Here is a 21,196-nt window from a genome sequence, read left to right on the forward strand (position 1 = left end):
CTGTGAATTTGACATACCTCAAATTAAATTGGAAAACGAGGATGTTCTTAAAAATTGGGATAAATTGTTGAGTTACCCTCCAGAGGAAAAACGGACTGACCTGAAAGAGTTATTGATATCACATGGGAAAGTTTGTAGAGATAAATTAGTACTAAAGTAAAAGTACTAAAATGGCTATACATGATGTAGATGTGGGAAATGCTGTTCCAATCAAACATCCAAACAGACTTAACCCTTTAAAATTGGCACAGGTTAACAAGGAGACTGGGAGTATGCTTAAAAATGGCATAATTGAAATGGGTTGCAGCCAATGGAGCTCACCCATAGTGATGGTACCTAAACCAGACGGTACCCAATGGTTGTGTGTGGACAATAGAAAGGTTAATGCAGTTACAAGAACGGACTCTTATCCTATCCCACGTTTGGAGGATTGCATTGAGAAAGTGGGACAATCAGCATTTATTTCCAAACTGGATTTACTTAAAGGAGATTTCAGCTTTTGTGACTCCTGATGGTATATACCAATTCAAAATTATGCCATTTGGCATGAAAAATGCCCCAGCCACATTTCAATGGTTAACTAACAAAGTTGTTTCAGGATTACCCAATTGCGTAGTATACATCGACGATCTGGTAATTTTCAGCCAGATATGGGAAGAACATTTAAAACATCTGATGGAGTTATTCGATTGACTTCAGAAGGCGGGTTTGGTGATAAACCTAGCCAAAAATGAATTTGGAAAAGCCCAAGTCACTTTCCTTGGCCATACAATCGGACAGGGTCGAATGGTCACACGGGATGGGAAACCTAGTTATTGAGGAGTTTCCGGTTCCCTCAAGACGAAGGGAAATAATGCGATTTCTTGGCATGAGTGGATTTAATCGAACATTTGTGAAAAATGTTTGTAGCGTGGTTGCTCCACTGATGGACTTGCTGAGGAAACGTCGAAAATTTCAGTGGACAGCGGAGTTTCAACAGGCATTTGACTGCCTGAAAGCTGTGATAACCAATGCTCCTGTGTTGGAAGATTACAAGGGACTCTGATCAGATTGAACTAAAGTATCTGACTTTAAAGAGACATGCCGAGGCGTAGAGAAATGGATGAATCGTGCAGAGACCTTCTGGTTCAAAGAGACTATCATTCAAAAGGGATTCCAGTTGGAGGAGTAGAACAAAAAAAAATGGACTATATTATTACACCTGTTTGCGTGTGTTGTTTTTTGAAACAAAAAAGTGTATTTACTGTGTGCATTTCTTAAAGGACAGTGAAAAGGTGAAAAATGAAACCATCTTGAAGTTGATGGGTTTTTTTTCTTGGGGGGAGGTGTCATGTGAGAGTACCTTTAAGAAACGGGTGTTGTTTATAGAATAACTATAGTGGGTGTACCTTTAAGAAATGGGTGTTTATTATTGCAGTGATGTCAGAGTGTGGGTGGAGCTGGGCTGTCTGTCAGCTTTTAGTTTCCCTTTGAGAAAAGCTTGGGAGTGTCTGTTTTTTTGGTTTCATTTCAGTGTTGGAGCAGCAGTCAGCCACAGTAATGTTGTTCACTCTGCCACGTAAAGAATATTTCTTGATCATTGAGTAAATTAAGAGTGATAACTGTTCTCAGTCGTGAATTTAAACCTGATGTGCTTCTGTTAATTCTTGTGTCTTTCTTGTGTCTTATGGATGTTAAAAGGAAAGTTTAAGGATTACTTAGTGTTGTATTCTTTGGAGATTATATTTGAATTGTGGTTGCTAAAATGTTCACTATGTTTTAAAAAGGTTAACTTGAGATCATAGAATAAACATTGTTTTGCTTTAAAAAATACTGTTAGATTTCTGCTGTACCACACCTGTCGAGTGGGCCATGGGCCGTGTGCTCCCCATACCACAATCTAATAAAGGTTGTGGGTCATGTGAACTCCATGATACACTTTGGGGTTCTCTGAACACTGGCCCATAACAAAGGAGATACAGAGCTTCCCAGTAGAGCCGGCTTCCACATTGCGGGAGGAAGTACTGACAATAGAGGGACTGGAGAAGGGGATAGTATCAGTGGTTTACGGGGCTATTTTGGAACAGGAGAAGGCGCTTCTGGAAGGGATCAAGGCAAAGTGTGAAGAAGAGTTGGGAGAGGATATGGAGGAAGGGTTCTGGTGTGAGGTGCTCTGGAAGGTGAACACCTCCACCTCGTATTCGAGGTTGAGGCTCATACAGCTGAAGGTGGTATATAGAGTATACCTTGCAAGGGCGAGGATGAGCTGGCCCTTTGAGGGAGTAGAAGATATGTGTGAACGTTGCGGGGGGGGGGGGGGGGATCATGTGATTTGATATTGCATTCGTTACTGATTATTGTTGGGTATAAATTTGGAGAATATGTGAAAAAGGAGAATAAAAATATATTTAAAAAAAAAAGATAATTGTGCAAAATTGAAGCACATGGGATTTGGGGAAGTGCATTGAGGTGGATAAAAAAAAACTGGTTGGCAGCAAGGAAACAAAGAGCAGGAATTAATGGGTCCTTTTCAAATTAGCAGGCAGTACCTAGTGGGGTACCACAGGGATCGGTGCTGGGACCCTAGTTATTCACATATATATTACTGATTTGGACGAGGGAACAAAATGTAACATCTCAAAGTTTGCAGATGATACCAAGTTGGGTGGGAGGGTGAACTGTGACGAGGATGCAGGGATCATACAGCACGATCTGGTCAGGTTGGGCGAGTGGGCAAATCAATGGCAGATGCAGTATAATTTGGATAAATGTGAGGTTATTCACTTTGGTAGCAAAAACAGGAAGGCAGATTATGACCTGAATGGTCGTTGGCCTTCATTGTGAGAGGTTTTGAGTACAGAAGGATGTGTTGCTGCAATTATACAAGTCCTTGGTGAGGCCGCACCTAGAATATTGTGTGGAATTTTGGTTTCCTTTTCTGAGGAAGGATGTTCTTGCTCTCGAGGGAGTGCAGTGAAGGTTTACCAGACTGATACCAGGGATGGCGGGATTGTCATATGTGGAGAAAATGACTAGGCTAGGATTGTTCTAGCTGGAGTTCAGAAGAATGAGGGGGGATCTCTTAGAGATTTATAAAATTCTAACAGGACGAGACAGGGTAGATGCAGGGAAGATGTTCCCGATGGTGGGTGTGTCCAGATCCAGGGGGTCACAGTCTGAGGATTCACAGTAAACCATTTTGGACAGAGATGAGGAGACATTTCTTCACCCAGAGTGGCGAGCCTGTGGAATTCATTACCACAGGAAGTAGTTGATGCTACAACATCGAATATATTCAAGAGGCGGCTCGATAGAGTACTTGAGGCGAATGGGATCAATGGCTATGGGGAGAAAGTAGAATTAGGCTATTGAGTTGGATGACCAGCCATGAGCGTGGTAAATGGCGGAGCAGGCTCGAAGAGCCAAAAGGCTTCCTCCTACTCCTATCTTCTATGTATCTATGTACAGCAGGGATATCAACTGTGATGAGTCAGTGTTTGGCAATCAACACCTGCCCAATGCCCAAGAAATTGTTCATCTTTGTACAACAATCAAACCACTTGTATATTTCCAAGTAAAGATGTACGGCTTGGAGGGAAACTTACAGGTGATGGTGTTCCCATTATTGTGCAAAATGTATCTGTTGCTTCAAGTTAATAGTGGGTTTGCAAGGTGTTGCCTGAGGAGTCTTGGCGAGTTCCTGGAGTGCATCTTGTAGATGGTACACACTGCTGCTACTGTGCGTTCGTGGTGGGGTGAATGCTTGTGGAAGGAGTGCCAATCAAGCGGGCTGTTTTGTCCAGGATGGTGCTGAGCTTTTGAGTGTTGTTGGAGCTGCACTCATCCAAGCAAGTGGAAAGTATTCCATCGCACTCCTGACTACCCGAACAGGCGCCGGAGTGCGGTGACTAGGGGATTTTCACAGAAACTTCAGTGCAGTGTTAATGCAAGCCTACTTGTGACAATAATAAAGATTATTATTACTTGTGCCTTGTGTGTTGAACAGGCTTTGGGGAGTCAGGAGAGGAATTAGTCTCTGCAGAATTCCCAGCCTCTGACCTGGTCTGGTAGCCACAGTATTTATATAGCTAGTCCAGTTCAGTTGCTGGTAAATAGTAACCCCCAGGATGTTGATATTGGGGGGATTCAGTGCTGGCAATGCATCTCAAGGGCAAGTTAGATTCTCTCTTGTTGCCTGGCACTTGCGTGGCAGAAATGCAACTTGCCACTTGTCAGCCCAAGCCTGGATATTGTCCAGGTCTTGCTGCATTTGGACATAGGTTGCTTCAGTATTTGTGGAGCCACGAATGGTGCTGAATTCTTGTGACCTAATGATGAAAGAGCATTCAGAAAGCAGCTGAAGATGGTTGGGACACATGCAGTACTCTGAGGAACCCCTGCACTTGTCTCCTGGAAGTGAAATGATTGACTGTCAACCACCACAAACATCTTCCTTTGTGCTAGGTATGACCCCCAACCAAGGCTATAAAGAGGTTAGGTGCTTGAGTGACCTTGGCGGAACACAAATGGAGCATCATAGAACATAGAAAAATACAGCACCGAACAGGCCCTTCGGCCCACGATGTTGTGCCGAACCTTTGTCCTAGATTAATCATAGATTATCACAGAATTTACAGTGCAGAAGGCCATTCGGCCCATTAAGTCTGCACCGGTTCTTGGAAAGAGCACCTTACCCAAGGTCAACACCTCCACCCAACACTAAGGGCAATTTTGGACATTAAGGGCAATTTATCATGGCCAATCCACCTAACCTGCACATCTTTGGACTGTGGGAGGAAACCGGAGCACCCGGAGGAAACCCACGCACACATAGAACATAGAACAATACAGCGCAGTACAGGCCCTTCGGCCCACGATGTGGCACCGAAACAAAAGCCATCTAACCTACACTATGCCATTATCATCCATATGTTTATCCAATAAACTTTTAAATGCCCTCAATGTTGGCGAGTTCACTACTGTAGAAGGTAGGGCATTCCACGGCCTCACTACTCTTTGCGTAAAGAACCTACCTCTGACCTCTGTCCTATATCTATTACCCCTCAGTTTAAAGTTATGTCCCCTCGTGCCAGCCATATCCATCCGCGGGAGAAGGCTCTCACTGTCCACCCTATCCAACCCCCTGATCATTCTGTACGCCTCTATTAAGTCTCCTCTTAACCTTCTTCTCTCCAACGAAAACAACCTCAAGTCCATCAGCCTTTCCTCATAAGATTTTCCCTCCATACCAGGCAACATCCTGGTAAATCTCCTCTGCACCCGCTCCAAAGCTTCCACGTCCTTCCTATAATGCGGTGACCAGAACTGTACGCAATACTCCAAATGCGGCCGGACCAGAGTTCTGTACAGCTGCAACATGACCTCCCGACTCCGGAACTCAATCCCTCTATCAATAAAGGCCAACACTCCATAGGCCTTCTTCACAACCCTATCAACCTGGGTGGCAACTTTCAGGGATCTATGTACATGGACACCTAGATCCCTCTGCTCATCCACACTTTCAAGAACTTTACCATTAGCCAAATATTCCGCATTCCTGTTATTCCTTCCAAAGTGAATCACCTCACACTTCTCTACATTAAACTCCATTTGCCACCTCTCAGCCCAGCTCTGCAGCTTATCTATATCCCTCTGTAACCTGCTACATCCTTCCACACTATCGACAACACCACCGGCTTTAGTATCGTCTGCAAATTTACTCACCCACCCTTCTGCGCCTTCCTCTAGGTCATTGATAAAAATGACAAACAGCAACGGCCCCAGAACAGATCCTTGTGGTACTCCACTTGTGACTGTACTCCATTCTGAACATTTCCCATCAACCACCACCCTCTGTCTTCTTTCAGCTAGCCAATTTCTGATCCACATCTCTAAATCACCCTCAATCCCCAGCCTCCGTATTTTTTGCAATAGCCTACCGTGGGGAACCTTATCAAACGCTTTGCTGAAATCCATATACACCACATCAACTGCTCTACCATCGTCTACCTGTTCAGTCACCTTCTCAAAGAACTCAATAAGGTTTGTGAGGCATGACCTACCCTTCACAAAGCCATGCTGACTATCCCTGATCATATCATATATACATGGGGAGGATGTGCAGACTCCGCACAGACAGTGACCCAAGCCAGAATCGAACCTGGGACCCTGGAGCTGTGAAGCAATTGTGCTATCCACAATGCTACCGTGCTGCACTTAAGAACAAATTAATCTACATTATATCATTCTACCGTAATCCATGTACCTATCCAATAGCTGCTTGAAGGTCCCTAATGTTTCCGACTCTACTACTTCCACAGGCAGTGCATTCCATGCCCCCACTACTCTCTGGGTTAAGAACCTACCTCTGACCTCCCCCCTATATCTTCTACCATTCACCTTAAATTTATGTCCCCTTGTAATGGTTTGTTCTACCCGGGGAAAAAGTCTCCGACTGTCTACTCTATCTATTCCCTTGATCATCTTATAAACCTCTATCAAGTCGCCCCTCATCCTTCTCCGTTCTAATGAGAAAAGGCCTAGCACCCTCAACCTTTCCTCGTCAGACCTACTCTCCAGTCCAGGCAACATCCTGGTAAATCTCCTTTGCACCTTTTCCAAAGCTTCCACATCCTTCCTAAAATGAGGCGACCAGAACTATACACAGTACTCCAAGTGTGGCATTACCGAAGTTTTGTACAGCTGCATCATCACCTCACGGCTCTTAAATTCAATCCCTCTGTTAATGAACGCGAGCACACCATAGGCCTTCTTCACAGCTCTATCCACTTGAGTGGCAACTTTCAAAGAAGTATGAACATAGACCCCAAGATCTCTCTGCTCCTCCACATTGCCAAGAACTCTACCGTTAACCCTGTATTTCGCATTCATATTTGTCCTTCCAAAATGGACAACTTCACACTTTTCAGGGTTAAACTCCATCTGCCACTTCTCAGCCCAGCTCTGCATCCTATCTATGTCTCTTTGCAGCCGACAACAGCCCTCCTCACTATCCACAACTCCACCAATCCTCGTATCGTCTGCAAATTTACTAACCCATCCTTCAACTCCCTCATCCAAGTCATTAATGAAAATCACAAACAAACAGCAGAGGACCCAGAACTGATCCCTGCGGTACGCCACTGGTAACTGGGATCCAGGCTGAATATTTGCCATCCACCACCACTCTCTGACTTCTATCGGTTAGCCAGTTCGTTATCCAACTGGCCAAATTTCCCACAACCCATGCCACCTTACTTTCTGCATAAGCCTACCATGGGGTACCTTATCAAATGCCTTACTAAAATCCATGTACACTACATCCACTGCTTTACCTTTATCCACATGCTTGGTCACCTCCTCAAAGAATTCAATAAGACTTGTAAGGCAAGACCTACCCCTCACAAATCCATGCTGACTATCCCTAATCAAGCAGTGTCTTTCCAGATGCTCAGAAATCCTATCCTTCAGTACCCTTTCCATTACTTTGCCTACCACCGAAGTAAGACTAACTGGCCTGTAATTCCCAGGGTTATCCCTAGTCCCTTTTTTGAACAGGGGCACGACATTCGCCACTCTCCAATCCCCTGGTACCACCCTGTTGACAGTGAGGATGAAAAGATCATTGCCAACGGCTCTGCAATTTCATCTCTTGCTTCCCATAGAATCCTTGGATATATCCAGTCAGGCCCGGGGGATTTGTCTATCCTCAAGTTTTTCAAACTTCCTAACAAGTATTTCCTCGAGCTTACCAATCTGTTTCACACTGTCCTCTCCAACAATATCGCCCCTCTCATTTGTAAATACAGAAGAAAAGTTCTCGTTCAAGACCTCTCCTATCTCTCCAGACTCAATACACAATCTCCCGCTACTGTCCTTGATCGGACCTACCCTCGCTCTAGTCATTGTCATATTTCTCACATATGTGTAAAAGGCCTTGGGGTTTTCCTTGATCCTACCCGCCAAAGATTGTTCATGCCCTCTCTTAGCTCTCCTAATCCCTTTCTTCAGTTCCCTCCTGGCTATCTTGTATCCCTCCAATGCCCTGTCTGAACCTTGTTTCCTCAGCCTTACATAAGTCTCCTTTTTCCTCTTAACAAGACATTCAACCTCTCTTGTCAACCATGGTTCCCTCACTCGACCATCTCTTCCCTGCCTGACAGGGACATACATATCAAGGACACATGGTACCTGTTCCTTGAACAAGTTCCACATTTCACTTGTGTCCTTCCCTGACAGCCTATGTTCCCACCTTATGCACTTCAATTCTTGTCTGACAACATCGTATTTACCCTTCCCCCAATTGTAAACCTTGCCCTGTTGCACGCACCTATCCCTCTCCATTACTAAAGTAAAAGTCACAGAATTGTGGTCACTATCTCCAAAATGCTCCCCCACTAACAAATCTATCACTTGCCCTGGTTCATTACCAAGTACTAAATCCAATATTGCCCCTCCTCTGGTCGGACAATCTACATACTGTGTTAGAAAAGCTTCCTGGATACACTGCACAAACACCACCCCATCCAAGGTATTTCATCTAAAGAGTTTCCACTCAATATTTGGGAAGTTAAAGTCATCCATGACTACTACCCTGTGACTTCTGCACCTTTCCAAAATCTGTTTCTCAATCTGTTCCTCCACATCTTTGCTACTATTGGGGGGCCTATAGAAAACTCCTAACAAGGTGACTGCTCCTTTCCTATTTCTGACTTCAACCCATACTACCTCAATAGGCAGATCCTCCTCGAACTGCCTTTCTGCAGCTGTTATACTATCTCTAATTAACAATGCCACCCCTCCACCTCTTTTACCACCCTCCCTAATCTTATTGAAACATCTATAACCAGTGACCTCCAACAACCATTTCTGCCCCTCTTCTATCCAAGTTTCCGTGATGGCCACCACATCGTAGTCCCAAGTACCGATCCATGCCTTAAGTTCACCCACCTTATTCCTGAAGCATCTTGCGTTGAAGTATAGACACTTCAACCCATCTCCATGCCTGCAAGTACTCTCCTTTGTCAGTGTTCCCTTCCCCACTGCCTCACTACACGCTTTGGCTTCCTGAATATCGGCTACCTTAGTTGCTGGACTACAAATCCGGTTCCCATTCCCCTGCCAAATTAGTTTAAACCCTCCCGAAGAGTACTAGAAAACCTCTTTCCCAGGATATTGGTGCCCCTCTGGTTCAGATGCAACCCGTCCTGCTTGTACAGGTCCCACCTTCCCCAGAATGCGCTCCAATTATCCAAATACCTGAAGCCCTCCCTCCTACACCATTCCTGCAGCCACATGTTCAGCTGCACTCTCTCCCTATTCCTAGCCGCGCTATCACGTGTCACCGGCAACAAACCAGAGATGACAACTGTGTCTGTCCTGGCTTTTAACTTCCAGCCTAACTCCCTAAACACGTTTATTACCTCCACACCCCTTTTCCTACTACGTCGTTGGTACCAGTGAACAGTTTGTGGCTAAACAAGTGCCGCTTGATTGCACTGCTGATGACCCATCACTTTACTGATGATCGAAAGTAGACTAATGGGGTGGTTAATGGCTGGGTTGGATTTGCCCAGTTCCTGGTGTACTGGGCTATTTTTCTTATTGTTGGGTAGATGCCAGTGCTGTAGCTGTACTGCAATAGCTTGGCTTGGGATGTGGCTAATTCTGGCGCACATGTCTTCAGTACTATTGCTGGAAAACTGTCAAGGCTTCAGCCAATTTTCATCACGTGGTGGAGTGAATTGAATTGGCTGAAGGCTGGCATCTGTGATGCTGGGGATCTCTGAATGAGGCAGAGATGGATCATCCACTCAGCATTTCTGACTGAAGATTGTTGCAAATGCCTTACCTCTTGCACCGACGTGCTGGGCTCCCCCATCATTGAGGGGGGATATTTGTGGAGTCTCCACCTCCAGTGAGTTGTTTAATTATATATCTTTCACGGCTGGATGTGGAAGGACTACAGAGCTTTGATCTAAGCAGTTGGCTGTGCCAACGCTTAGCTCTGTCCATCACATGCTACTTATGCTGTTTGGCGCACACACAGTCCTGTATTGTAGTTTCATGGTTGCCCAGTCGAGAGTTGTTAGATCTGTTTGAAGTCTATCCCACTTAGCATGGTTGTAGTACCACACACTATGGAGGGTGGGTGTTTTCAATGTGAAGATGGGGCTTTATCTCCACAAGGACTGTGCATTGGTCACTCCAACCAACACAGTCATGGGCAAATGCACCTGCAACAGGCAGATTTGGGGAGGATGAGGGTAAAGTAAGTTTTTGCCCTCTTATTGGTTGTCTCACCACCTGACACAGACCCAGTCTAGCAGTTTTGTCCTTTAGGGATCGTATCAGCCAGCTCAATCGGTAGCTGTGCTACTGAACCACTCTTGGTGATGGACATTTAAGTCCCCCACCCAGAGTACATTCTGCACCTTTGCTGTCCTCAGTGCTTCCCCAAGTTGTGGGGGCAGCGGTACGTAGTAATCAGCAGGTGGCTACGTTGCCCATATTGGACCTGGTGTATGAGACTTCATTAAGTTGCACTATTGATAAGACTTGTACAAAAATTAATAAAACGTCTCACCTTAACATATACCAACTAAGGGTGGCACGGTGGCACAGTGGTTAGCACTGCTGCCTCATGGCACCGAGGACCCGGGTTCAATCCCGGCCCTAGGTCACTGTCCGTGTGGAGTTTGCACATCCTCCCAGTGTCTGCGAGGGTCTCACCCCCACAGCCCAAAGATGTGAGGATAGGTGGATTGACCACGCTGAATTGCCCCTTAATTGGAAAGAAATGAATTGGGTACTCTTAAATTTATTTTTTATTTTTAAAAACATATACCAACTGAGAGGTAGCACCTCCTCCACTTTAAAATCAGGAGACTCTGGGTTGCTTCAGCACTTCAGGCTGACACTCCACTGCAATACGAATGAAACATTGTACTGTCAAAGGTGCTGTTTTCAGGTGAGATGTTAAAGCAAGACCTCAGGTGGGCTCCTGGAAGAGCAGGGTAGCTTCCCCAGTACTTTGGCAAATATTTATTGCTAGGGACATTCTGAAAACAGATCATCTGATCATCATCTCACTGCGCTCTGTAGGGTTCTGCTATGCACAAGTTGGCTGCCATATTTCCTACAGTATACAACATAGTGGCTATTTCAGGAGTATTTCACTGGCTGTAAGGTGCTTTATGACAGAGGTTACAAAAGGCACCACTGTAAATGCAAGTTTTGTTTTAATCTAATCAAGTTATTTGAACCGTACCAAGGATTTCTCACCTATTAGTTTCTTTTCCTGAATGAACTTCACACTAGACAAGACCTCAGCCGACAGTTCGATTGCTTGATTGAAACCATTCTCACCTCCGTAGGAGATGTCCACTAGTTTCAGCACTTTGCTCTGTAATCGCTGCGCGGAAAGGCATGAAGAAGATCATTTACAATGAGACAACCATTTTCAGAAATCCACTGAAGGAAAACAGTTACTCAAATCATCACCAGTACGAGGCTGTCCCCCAGTCCTATCGACAGTTCCTCTTACTCTTGGACTGCCTCTGCTCCATGGTCCAGCATGGTGGCTATCCATCCTGCTGCTCCCTTTTTATTCCCACAAGAGAATGGAAATTAACCATTAAAATATTAGGTTGTGACGGTTGAAAGAATGAAGGGAATTAAAATAAACAAGTGGACTACAATTATAAGATGCAGTTTAAGGGCAGCACGGTGATGCAGTGGTTAGCACTGCTGCCTCACGGCGCCGAGGTCCCAGGTTCAATCCCGGCTCTGGGTCACTGTCCGTGTGGAGTTTGCATGGGTTTCGCCCCCACAATACAAAGATGTGAAAGCTAGGTGGATTGGCCATGCTAAATTGCCCCTTAAGTGGAAAAAATGAATTGGGTACTCTAAATAGGTTTTTTAAAATAATAAAAATAAGATGCAGTTTAAAAATACCCAAGATGTGCAATCTCCAGCCTGCCACTAAATTAAATTGCTGTTTTGCTGGTTTATTTTGGATCAGGTGTTACCTGGATCCATTCTTTCTGAACTCCCCAAATCCAGTGTAATATCTGTTCCCAGAGCTGCTGGAAATCCACTGGGGCTCCAGATTTCACAATCATTCCCCGGCTGGTTATTGTCTTAGTTCAGGAGTTATCGTCCAGTATTTTTAAAAACGTTTATCAAGAAATTAAAGGGAAAAAAGTAGTTGCACTTTGCGTGAAAGCTGCAACTTCGTGTATAAAACTTTTTTTCCCGCAATCCATATTTAACACGGCCTAGTGATCACAGACATTGTTCAGTTTAGTAACAGATTAACAAAGTTGCAGCTTCAATTCCTGATCTGTGCTGAGCTAGCTGTTGACAGGCTGTAGAGAGAGGTTGAGGAACAATTAGCTTCAGCACTGCTGGGATTAAAATAGAAACGTACTCTAGACCGGGACCCCCCCCTCTCCTGATCTGGCTGCCCGGTGAGGAAAGGACCAAGTTCAGGTTACAACACTGCCCACGGTTACCGAGTCTCACACGTGAAGTTTTTGTAAAGTGAACCGAGTTGGGAGGGAAGCAGAATTTTTTTTTGGGGGGGGGGGAGAGAAGAGAGAAAATGAGGAGGAGGAGAGAGAAGGAAGCCAGAGAGAGCGAGAGAGAGCTGGAGAGGAGACAGAAGACAGACGTTCCCTCGCCAGGAACCGTCCCCACACCAGGTTGAAAGACTCAAATTTCTCAGAAATCACAAGACACCAAACAAAACGGGCATATAGATTCATTTTGAATCTGAGATTGATAGAGCTTTGTTATCCGAAAAGGAATATGAGGCAAGGCAGAAATAATGCTACAGATCAGCCATAATCTGAATGTAAGGTAAAACAGGCTCAAGAAATGGTCAAACTCTTGTTCCCAAGTCCCATAAAGCCACAGTCAGGTGAAAAGCAAAATCTGTAAAAAATGTTTGGTGTTAGAAATGCAGGTGCTTATATCAGAGTTGAGGGACTTTTATAGAGGATTGTATAAGCCGGAGGTGCAGGAAGACAAGTTGGAGACAAGGGAGTTTTTGGAGCGACTAGAGTGGTTGGAGCTGGGAGAGGAGGGGGTTGGGTTAGGAGCCATTAGGGTTGATGGAAGTGACGGTAGCGATATGGAAGGTGCAGGAGCCGGATGGGTTCCCAATGGAGTTTTCTAAACAATTTAAGGACAAGTTGGCACCACTAATGATGGAAATGTTTGAGGATGCGATGGCGAGGTGGGGTGGTGGGGCTGCTAGAGCCAATGAGACGGGCATCTATTTCATTGTTACTAAAAAAAGGAGACGGATCCGGTGGAGTGTGTGTAATATAGGCCCATTTCTATACTGAATGTGGATGCCAAGTTATTGACAAAGGTGCTGACGGTGAGGCTGGAGGAGCATCTCCCGAAGGTGTGTCTCTCGAAGGTGGTGGGGAGGATCAGATTGGGTTCATTAAGCGGTCTGAATGTGCAGCGGCTGCTGAATGCAGTGCTTTGGGATTGGGCAAAATTGCTGTACAAGGATCCAACAGCTAGGGCAGCACGGTGGCGCAGTGGTAGCTCTGCAGCCTCACGGCGCTGAGGTCCTAGGTTCGATCCCGGCTCTGCGTCACTGTCCATGTGGAGTTTGCACATTCTCCCAGTGTTTGCGTGGGTTTTGCCCCCACAACCCAAAGATGTGCAGGCTAGGTGGATTGGCCACGCTAAATTGCCCCTTAATTGGAAAAATTGAATTGGGTACTCTAAACTTATTTTGAAAAAAAGGATCCAACAGCTTGTGTGCAGACGAATGAGTCAGAGTACTTCCGGGAAACGAGGCAGGGGTGCCCCCAAGTCCCCATCTTGTTCAAGTTGGTGACTGCACTGAGGGGTTCGGGCTTAAGGAGAGGGATAGTGAGGGGAGGGGATGGAGCTTAGGGTGTCTCGGTACGCAGATGACTTACTGCTGTACATTACAGACCCAGGCTCATCAGGAAAGGACATAATGGGATTGCTGGGATTGGGGCGTTTCTGGGGTATAAATTGAATTTCATAGAATTTACAGTGCTGAAGGAGGCCATGCGGCCCCTCGAGTCTTCACTGGCCCTTGGAAAGAGCACCCTACCCAACCTCACACCTCCACCCTATCCCCGTAACCCAGTAACCCCAGCTAACCTTTTTTGGACACTAAGGGCAATTTAGCATGGCCAATCCACCTAACCCGCACATCTTTGGACTGAGAGAGGAAACCGGGGCACCCGGAGGAAACCCACGCACACACGGGGAGAACGTGCAGACTCCGCACAGACAGTGAATCAAGCCGCGAATCGAACCAGAGACCCTGGAGCTGTGAAGCAACTGTGCTACCCACTATGCTGAAGAGTGTTCTGCACTTTCTCCCTTTGTCTGCGTGGGTTTCCTCCGGGTGCTCCAGTTTCCTCCCACAAGTCCCGAAAGACATGCTGTTAGGTGAATTGGACATTCCGAATTCTCCGTGTGCCCGAACAGGCGCCGGAATGTGACGATTAGGGGCTTTTCACAGTAACTTCATTGCAGTGTTAATGTAAGCCTACTTGTGACAATAAAGATTATAAATAGAATGAAATAGCAACTTTCCAAATCAGTGCACAAAATCCATTCCCCATTGAATATTTACAGAGACAAATGGTGATTAGCTGACCAGGTCTTGTATAAATAACTGCGTTTAGTGATTCGGAACTCGACAGGCAATTCAATGCATTTCCAAATTTGCAGAGTGAATATTCAGCTTACCGGATCAAACATGTCGGACTGGCTGAGCTCAGTTTTGAAATCAGCGGAACCAGCCAAGATGAGACCCGCCACGTTCACCTTGTCACTGCTGATGAACAGCTGCACAGCCGTCTCTGCTACCTTCCGCACGTAGTTATGTCTCTTTTCCATTCTCAGGCGAGCAAAACGCAAGGCGGACTGACCTCCTCTGCCTTTAAACACAAAACGTTTAGATATAAATGTCTACTTTAAGAAAACCCATGTCCATAACTGTCAGCTATCCGAGAAACTGAAGGAAACAAATGCTAGAAACACAGCAAGACTTCAACTTTATTAACTGGATGTCCTAAAAGCTTCATGCACAGTAAATTACCATAGAATCCAATGTCTTCTCAAAAACAGCTGCTACCTTGTGCATGGCATAGCATTCAAATAAGTTAGCCAGGATACAAAAAATTCTTCAAATTATGCTTTACGATCTTTACCATCATACCAGCTTGGCAGGGTTACAGTTTAATTCATTGTCTGAGGGAAGGCACCAGTAAGATGCAGCACTCCCTTGACAATAGCCTGGAGAGGAGTTTAGATCATGAGTTCACACTTAGTTCCAGCAGGTCACTCAACTCTGGCTCTCAGAAGAAACCATGTTACAAATTGAGCTATGCATTGATTAAGCAGCATCTGAGCAATGCTTTGGATGGGATCCAAAGTCAGTTCTGTGATATAATACCAGCAATTGGGTTAAGTACAGATGGTATTTTGTCATCCAATCACGGTCTTCCACCCTATAGACCTGCCATTTTGTTTTTGACTTCCCCTCTCCACTTTGTCTGTGTCCTTGCTCAAAACTTGTTACATCGCTCAACTTTTTTTCTGCTGAAAAATCATCGATTTTCATATGAACTTTCTCTCTCCACAGATGCTGCCCAATCTGTTCAGTAGTTTCAGTTTTGCAAGTTTCTATTCCAGATTTCCACCATCTGCAGTATTTTGCTTTTGTCATTTTGTCCTTAACCTAAAAACTGAGAAACAGTGCGCGCGCACACACACACCCCACACACAAAAAAGTTGAAGGATATTACTGAGCTATTCAGGTTTCTTTCAGGGACTGAGCGATCAGTACAAATCACAGTGTCCCCTAACATGTAGCTGAATAGCCAAGCAAAAATAACAATCCCCTCATAGCACCAATGCATAGGGAGGTATTTCACAGCAACAGGAGCTGGCCATTCAGCCACTCAAGCTTCCACTGGAATAATAATAATAATAGCTTATTGTCACAAGTAGGCTTCAATGAAGTTACTGTGAAAAGCCCCTAATCACCACATTCCGGCGCCTGTTCGGGGAGGCTGGTACGGGAATTGAACCCGCGCTGCTGGCATTGTTCTGCATTACAAGCCAGCTGTTTAGCTCATTGTGCTAAACCAGCCCCTGAAAAAAAACCATAATGATACATATCCTTAAATGAATCTACCCGTTAGTTCTGCAGCCGTCAATACCCCTGCATACCAAAAATCTCAGTTTGAAATTCTTAATGGACCCCCAGTCTCAACAGTTTGTGCACGGGGGAAGGAAGAGTTAGATTTCCACAACCCTTTGTGAAGAAGTGTTTTCTGACCACAAATCCCAATAATTTGAAGATCACACCTCATTAATCTGGACTCCCCACCAGAGGAAATTATTTCTATCTCCTCCAATTACCTCCTTCAAAACATCTAAAGACCTCTATTCATTTAACCTTTCTATCATTCTGCAGAATCTGCACTGGGTGACCCTCCAAAGCCAATGTAATCGTCCAAATTTTGAGTTCCCAACAGCAGCAAGCACAGAGATATTAGTCAGTACTGGAATTTGGAAGTGACTCTCAACATTCAGCGACCCCACTGCATTACAGTGCACCTCAATGGGTTCAGAACGAACCTCAAGAACCCACAACCAGAGCTGGATTTATCATTGATTTATTTAGAACTGTTATCAGCAGCAACAGAACCTGCTCAGGAACACATCCACAAGTTTTGCCGTCCATTTAACAATCCTGTTTTGAGGGAGATTAATACACAAATTGGTAGAAAATCAATATGATTGGCTGAAAATAAATTCATTTACTGAATTTGTCTTAATCATAAATATTAAATGACTGTCATATTTTAAAATATTAGCTAACGTGATGTATAATATTGCTTGATCTTTAAGCTTTCTGCAATTTGCATTTAAAGGAATTAAAGAAAACCATTAAATATTAATAAATGAAAACATTCAGTTGACAGAATTATTCCAGCATAATCTGTAGAAAATGTTTTAATATACAAATTGTTTTAATTGATAGTTTAAAAAATGGGTTCACACTACAAGTGAAGTTGTAGAAAGGTGAACTGAACTAGTGTATATAAATTGAGGGCTGAGGTAAATATATCTGATTTTAAATTCTCTCATTTCTATTTGAGAAAGTTAAATGGGAATTTTTGCTGAATTCAATGAGTCTCCTCCAAGCTGCGTGTCAAAAGAGCACCAAATCATACCAGCTTTTCAACGGGATTATGGTAAAAGCACTAACTTACGCGCAACCCATTATCTTTAATTCTATATATCCTCTCAGCTGAAATTCTGACTGGAGACAATGAACGAGGTACATTTGCTGCTGCTTCACTCCCAAAATCTGGTCCATTATTCTTAAGGTGCATGTCCAGAACTAAACACAGTGCTCCAGGTGTGGTCTAACCAAAGCTTTGTATAATTATAGCATAACTTCAAACTTCTGTAGCTTTGAGTTCCAGCTCATGAGATAAACCCAATATTATGTTAGCCTTTTAAATTTGCACCCACCCATCAGCTTTTAGCAAATAGTGTAAGTGAATTCCTAAATCTCTCTGCTCATCCACAGTTCTCAGCTTTCTATCATTTAATATTCTGATCTTGTCTAAAATGGATGACCCAACACTTCTACTGACTGTCACCTTTGGAACTTTCAATTCTCATCTGCACTGCTGGCTGTGCCAACTAACAATGTTTTCAGCAAACATATAAATCACCAAAGTCATTTGGACGCCACATCCTGTCATTCTGAGTACATACCCACTATCCCGACTCTATGCCTCCTTCCTCCTAACCAATTTCCTAGCCAAGCCAACAGGTTGCCTCCAATTCCATATGTGCTTTTATAAGTCTCTTATGTGGAATCTTCTTGAATGCCTTCTGGAAGACATATAAATAACATCCGTTGACACTCCTTTATCTACCACATTTGTTACCGTCTCAAATATTTAACTTGGTTTGAGAGACATTCTGCTTTACAAATTCTGTCTGGCTCACTCATTAGTACTAATGTGTCTAATTTCCTAGTTTCACTCAGCTACCTTTCTTAAATAATGAAGTGACCTTTCAATTTATTTACTCAGCCAGGCGAGTATTCGATTTCTATTGAAATTAATCACCATGAACAAGTCTCCAAACCAAAATAAGAAACCTACACAAGTAGTTTCTGTTGGCTTTGTACAGAGAGCACACACCTATCTGGAAAGGGGCACCCCGTTCACTTGAATTGAGAGAGCTGAATAAAGTCTGTCAGGACCCAGGCTCAAAGCTTTCCAAGTTCATTATCAAGTACCCACTGTGCAGGATACTGTTGGAATTCAACCAGTTAATGGTGCATCTCTCCAACAAAGCACCGGAAGGAATATTAGCTGCTTGATCAGCTAGGATCAGCCTAACCATTAGGGTAAGTGGACAGAAGACCAGCATTGAGTGACCAGTATACCATCTAAAGTTCCATTAACAATTAAGCCGACTGGACAATTACCAGTACACAGAAAACTAGAAAGAACTGCCGAATGCAGATATGAATTGTCGATGTAACCACCAATCACTGGCTTGGCGACAATCTTCCAATATCAGGCAGTCAAATTGAAACATCATTGTCTGTCACACCCAGGAAGATAATCACTAACTGGTCACTGGACATAGATAATCTTGGGGTTCAACCCTTGCTGGGCAAACAGCAGACAATGAGGCTCTATGCAAAAGTCAGAAATTAGCAGAGCTCACTGCAACATGTCTGACTACATGGTTACAATGGTACGACTGTAAATCATGTAGACCAGTTGAGAGTGATGTAGTGTCTCTGAAACTGGCCATTCTGAGGACTGTCTTTAGGAAAGGCTTTTCAAACAGTGGTCCAAGCTCCATTAGTTCGATGAAGTAGGTGGAATAACCCCACACACATGGCCATACAATGTGCCATGAGTTTAACTACCCTGCAAGCTGAACCAGACCAAACCCTCACTTGATCTGCACCTCTCATCAGTTTCCTTGCACCTTCTGCTCACCTTTCATCGTCAGGGTTTAACTGAATAAATCTTCTTTGCCCCTTACGAACAGGTTTAAAAAATTAATTCAGGCATCACTGGCATTACATTAAAAGAGGACAGGAGCGGCACCGAGGATCCGGGTTCGAATCGCAGCCCGGGTCACTGCACGTGTGGAGTTTGCACATTCTCCCCATGCCTGCGTGGGTTTCACCCCCACAGCCCAAAAGATGTGCAGGTTAAGTGGATTAGCCATGCTAAATTGCCCTTAATTGTAGAAAAAATAATTGGGTACTCTAAATTTTTCTTTTTAAAATGAGAGGACAGGCAACAACAGGCAAGCAGCTGGCAGCATGGCTTGAAAATAATAATCTGGGTAGAAAGGCATCTTCTCAGCTCAGACTCTGCCCAAGGATTTTGCCCTCCCAGCCATTATGGAACACACTATGGAGCCCAGCTGATAGTTGAACCCCCATTCAATTCCAGACATCTCGCTTCCGGTGGCGCAATGTGAGGGGAAGATGCGCACAAAGTGGCTCCCGTCAGAAAACTAAACGTTTTCCCTTTTTTCCCTGATGCCACAGGTCTGTAACGTCTTGGAAACTCCTGCAATTTTGACAGTGTAGAGTTTTCTCGTCTCGGAGATGCCCAAGGGAAGCAGAGCCAGAAAAGAATTGGTCGGAAACTCATCAACTGACTCTGAAGCCTCTCAGAGATCTACTGGAAGTAAGATGGTGGAGTCAGCGTCTTCTCCAACCACTCCAATAACAGTCGAAGCTCTCACCAAAGTTTTGGCGATTGAGCTCGATAAACGGCGATCGAGCGCAATAAATATCGCCAAAACCTGTCAGTGGATCTTAAAGGATCAATTGAAGAGGCCTTGACCCCCATTTAGTTCTCATAGAACAGTACAACACACTACAGGCCCTTCAGTCCACGATGCTGTGCCGACCATTTATCCTAGATCAACCTAACCTACACCCCTTCAATTTACTGCTGTCCATGTGCCTGTCCAAGAGTCGCTTAAATGTCCTTAATGACTCTGACTCCACCACCTCCGCTGGCAGTGCATTCTACGCACCCACCACTCTCTGTGTAAATAACCTACTTCTGACATCTCCCCTATACCTTCCTCCAATCACCTTAAAATTATGTCCCTTCGTGACACCCATTTCCACCCTGGGGAAAGTCTCTGGCTATCCACTCTATCCATGCCTCTCATCACCTGGTACAACTCTATCAAGTCACCTCTCTTCTTTCTTCGCTCCAGTGAGAGGAGTCCTAGCTCCCTCAACCTTTCTTCATAAGACATGCCTCCATTCCAGGCAGCATCCTGGTAAATCTCCTCTGCACCCTCTCCAAAGCATCCACATCCTTCCTATAATGAGGCGACCAGAACTGGACACAATATTCCAAGTGTGGTCTAACCAGGGTTTTATAAAGCTGCAGCAAAACCTTACGGTTCTTAAACTTAATCCCCAATCCCCCTGTTAATGAAAGCCAACACACCATATGCCTTCTTAACAACCCTATCAACCTGGGTGGCAATTTTGAGGGATCTATGTACGTGGACCCCAAGATCCCTCTGCTCCTACACACTTGCAAGAATCCTGCCTTTAACCCGGTCTTCAGCATTCAAATTCGACCTACCAAAATTAATCACTTCACATTTATCTGGGTTGAACTCCATCTGCCACTTCTCAGCCCAGCTCTGCATCCTGACAACGTCCTGTTGTAACCTGCAACAACCCTCAACACCATCTACAACTCAACCAATCTTCGTGTCATCGGCAAACTAACTAACCCACCCTTCCACTTCCTCATCCAAGTCATTTATAAAAACCACAAAGAGCAGAGGTCCCAGAACAGATGATCCCTGCGGGACACCACAGGTCACCGACCTCCAGGCGGAATACTTTCCATCCACTACCACTCGCAGTCTTCTTTCAGCCAGCCAATTCTGTATCCAGAGAGCCAAATTTCCCTGTATCCCATGCCCCCTAACTTTCTGAATGAGCCTATTATGGGGAACCTTATCAAATGCCTTACTGAAATTCATATACACCACATCCACTGCCCGACCTTCACCAATGTGTCACATCCTCAAAGAATTCAATGAGGCTTGTGAGGCATGACCTTCCCTTCACAAAGCCATTCTGACTATCTTTAATTAAACTATGTTT

At 44.6% G+C, this 21,196-nt stretch overlaps 1 protein-coding gene across 1 annotated transcript in view; it reads right to left on the reverse strand.

Annotated features, from left to right (window-relative positions):
- LOC140426743 (eukaryotic peptide chain release factor subunit 1) overlaps positions 1-21,196 on the reverse strand; it is a 153,772-nt gene that overhangs the window by 13,691 nt on the left and 118,885 nt on the right. The window contains exons 6-7 of the mRNA XM_072511877.1: positions 14,734-14,924; positions 11,263-11,392 (exon numbers count right to left, since the gene is read on the reverse strand). Coding sequence (XP_072367978.1) covers positions 11,263-11,392; positions 14,734-14,924 — 321 coding nt within the window. The remainder of the gene's footprint in view (positions 1-11,262; positions 11,393-14,733; positions 14,925-21,196) is intronic.

This window comes from Scyliorhinus torazame, chromosome 7, assembly GCF_047496885.1.
Source record: "Scyliorhinus torazame isolate Kashiwa2021f chromosome 7, sScyTor2.1, whole genome shotgun sequence".
Classification (NCBI taxonomy): domain Eukaryota; kingdom Metazoa; phylum Chordata; class Chondrichthyes; order Carcharhiniformes; family Scyliorhinidae; genus Scyliorhinus; species Scyliorhinus torazame.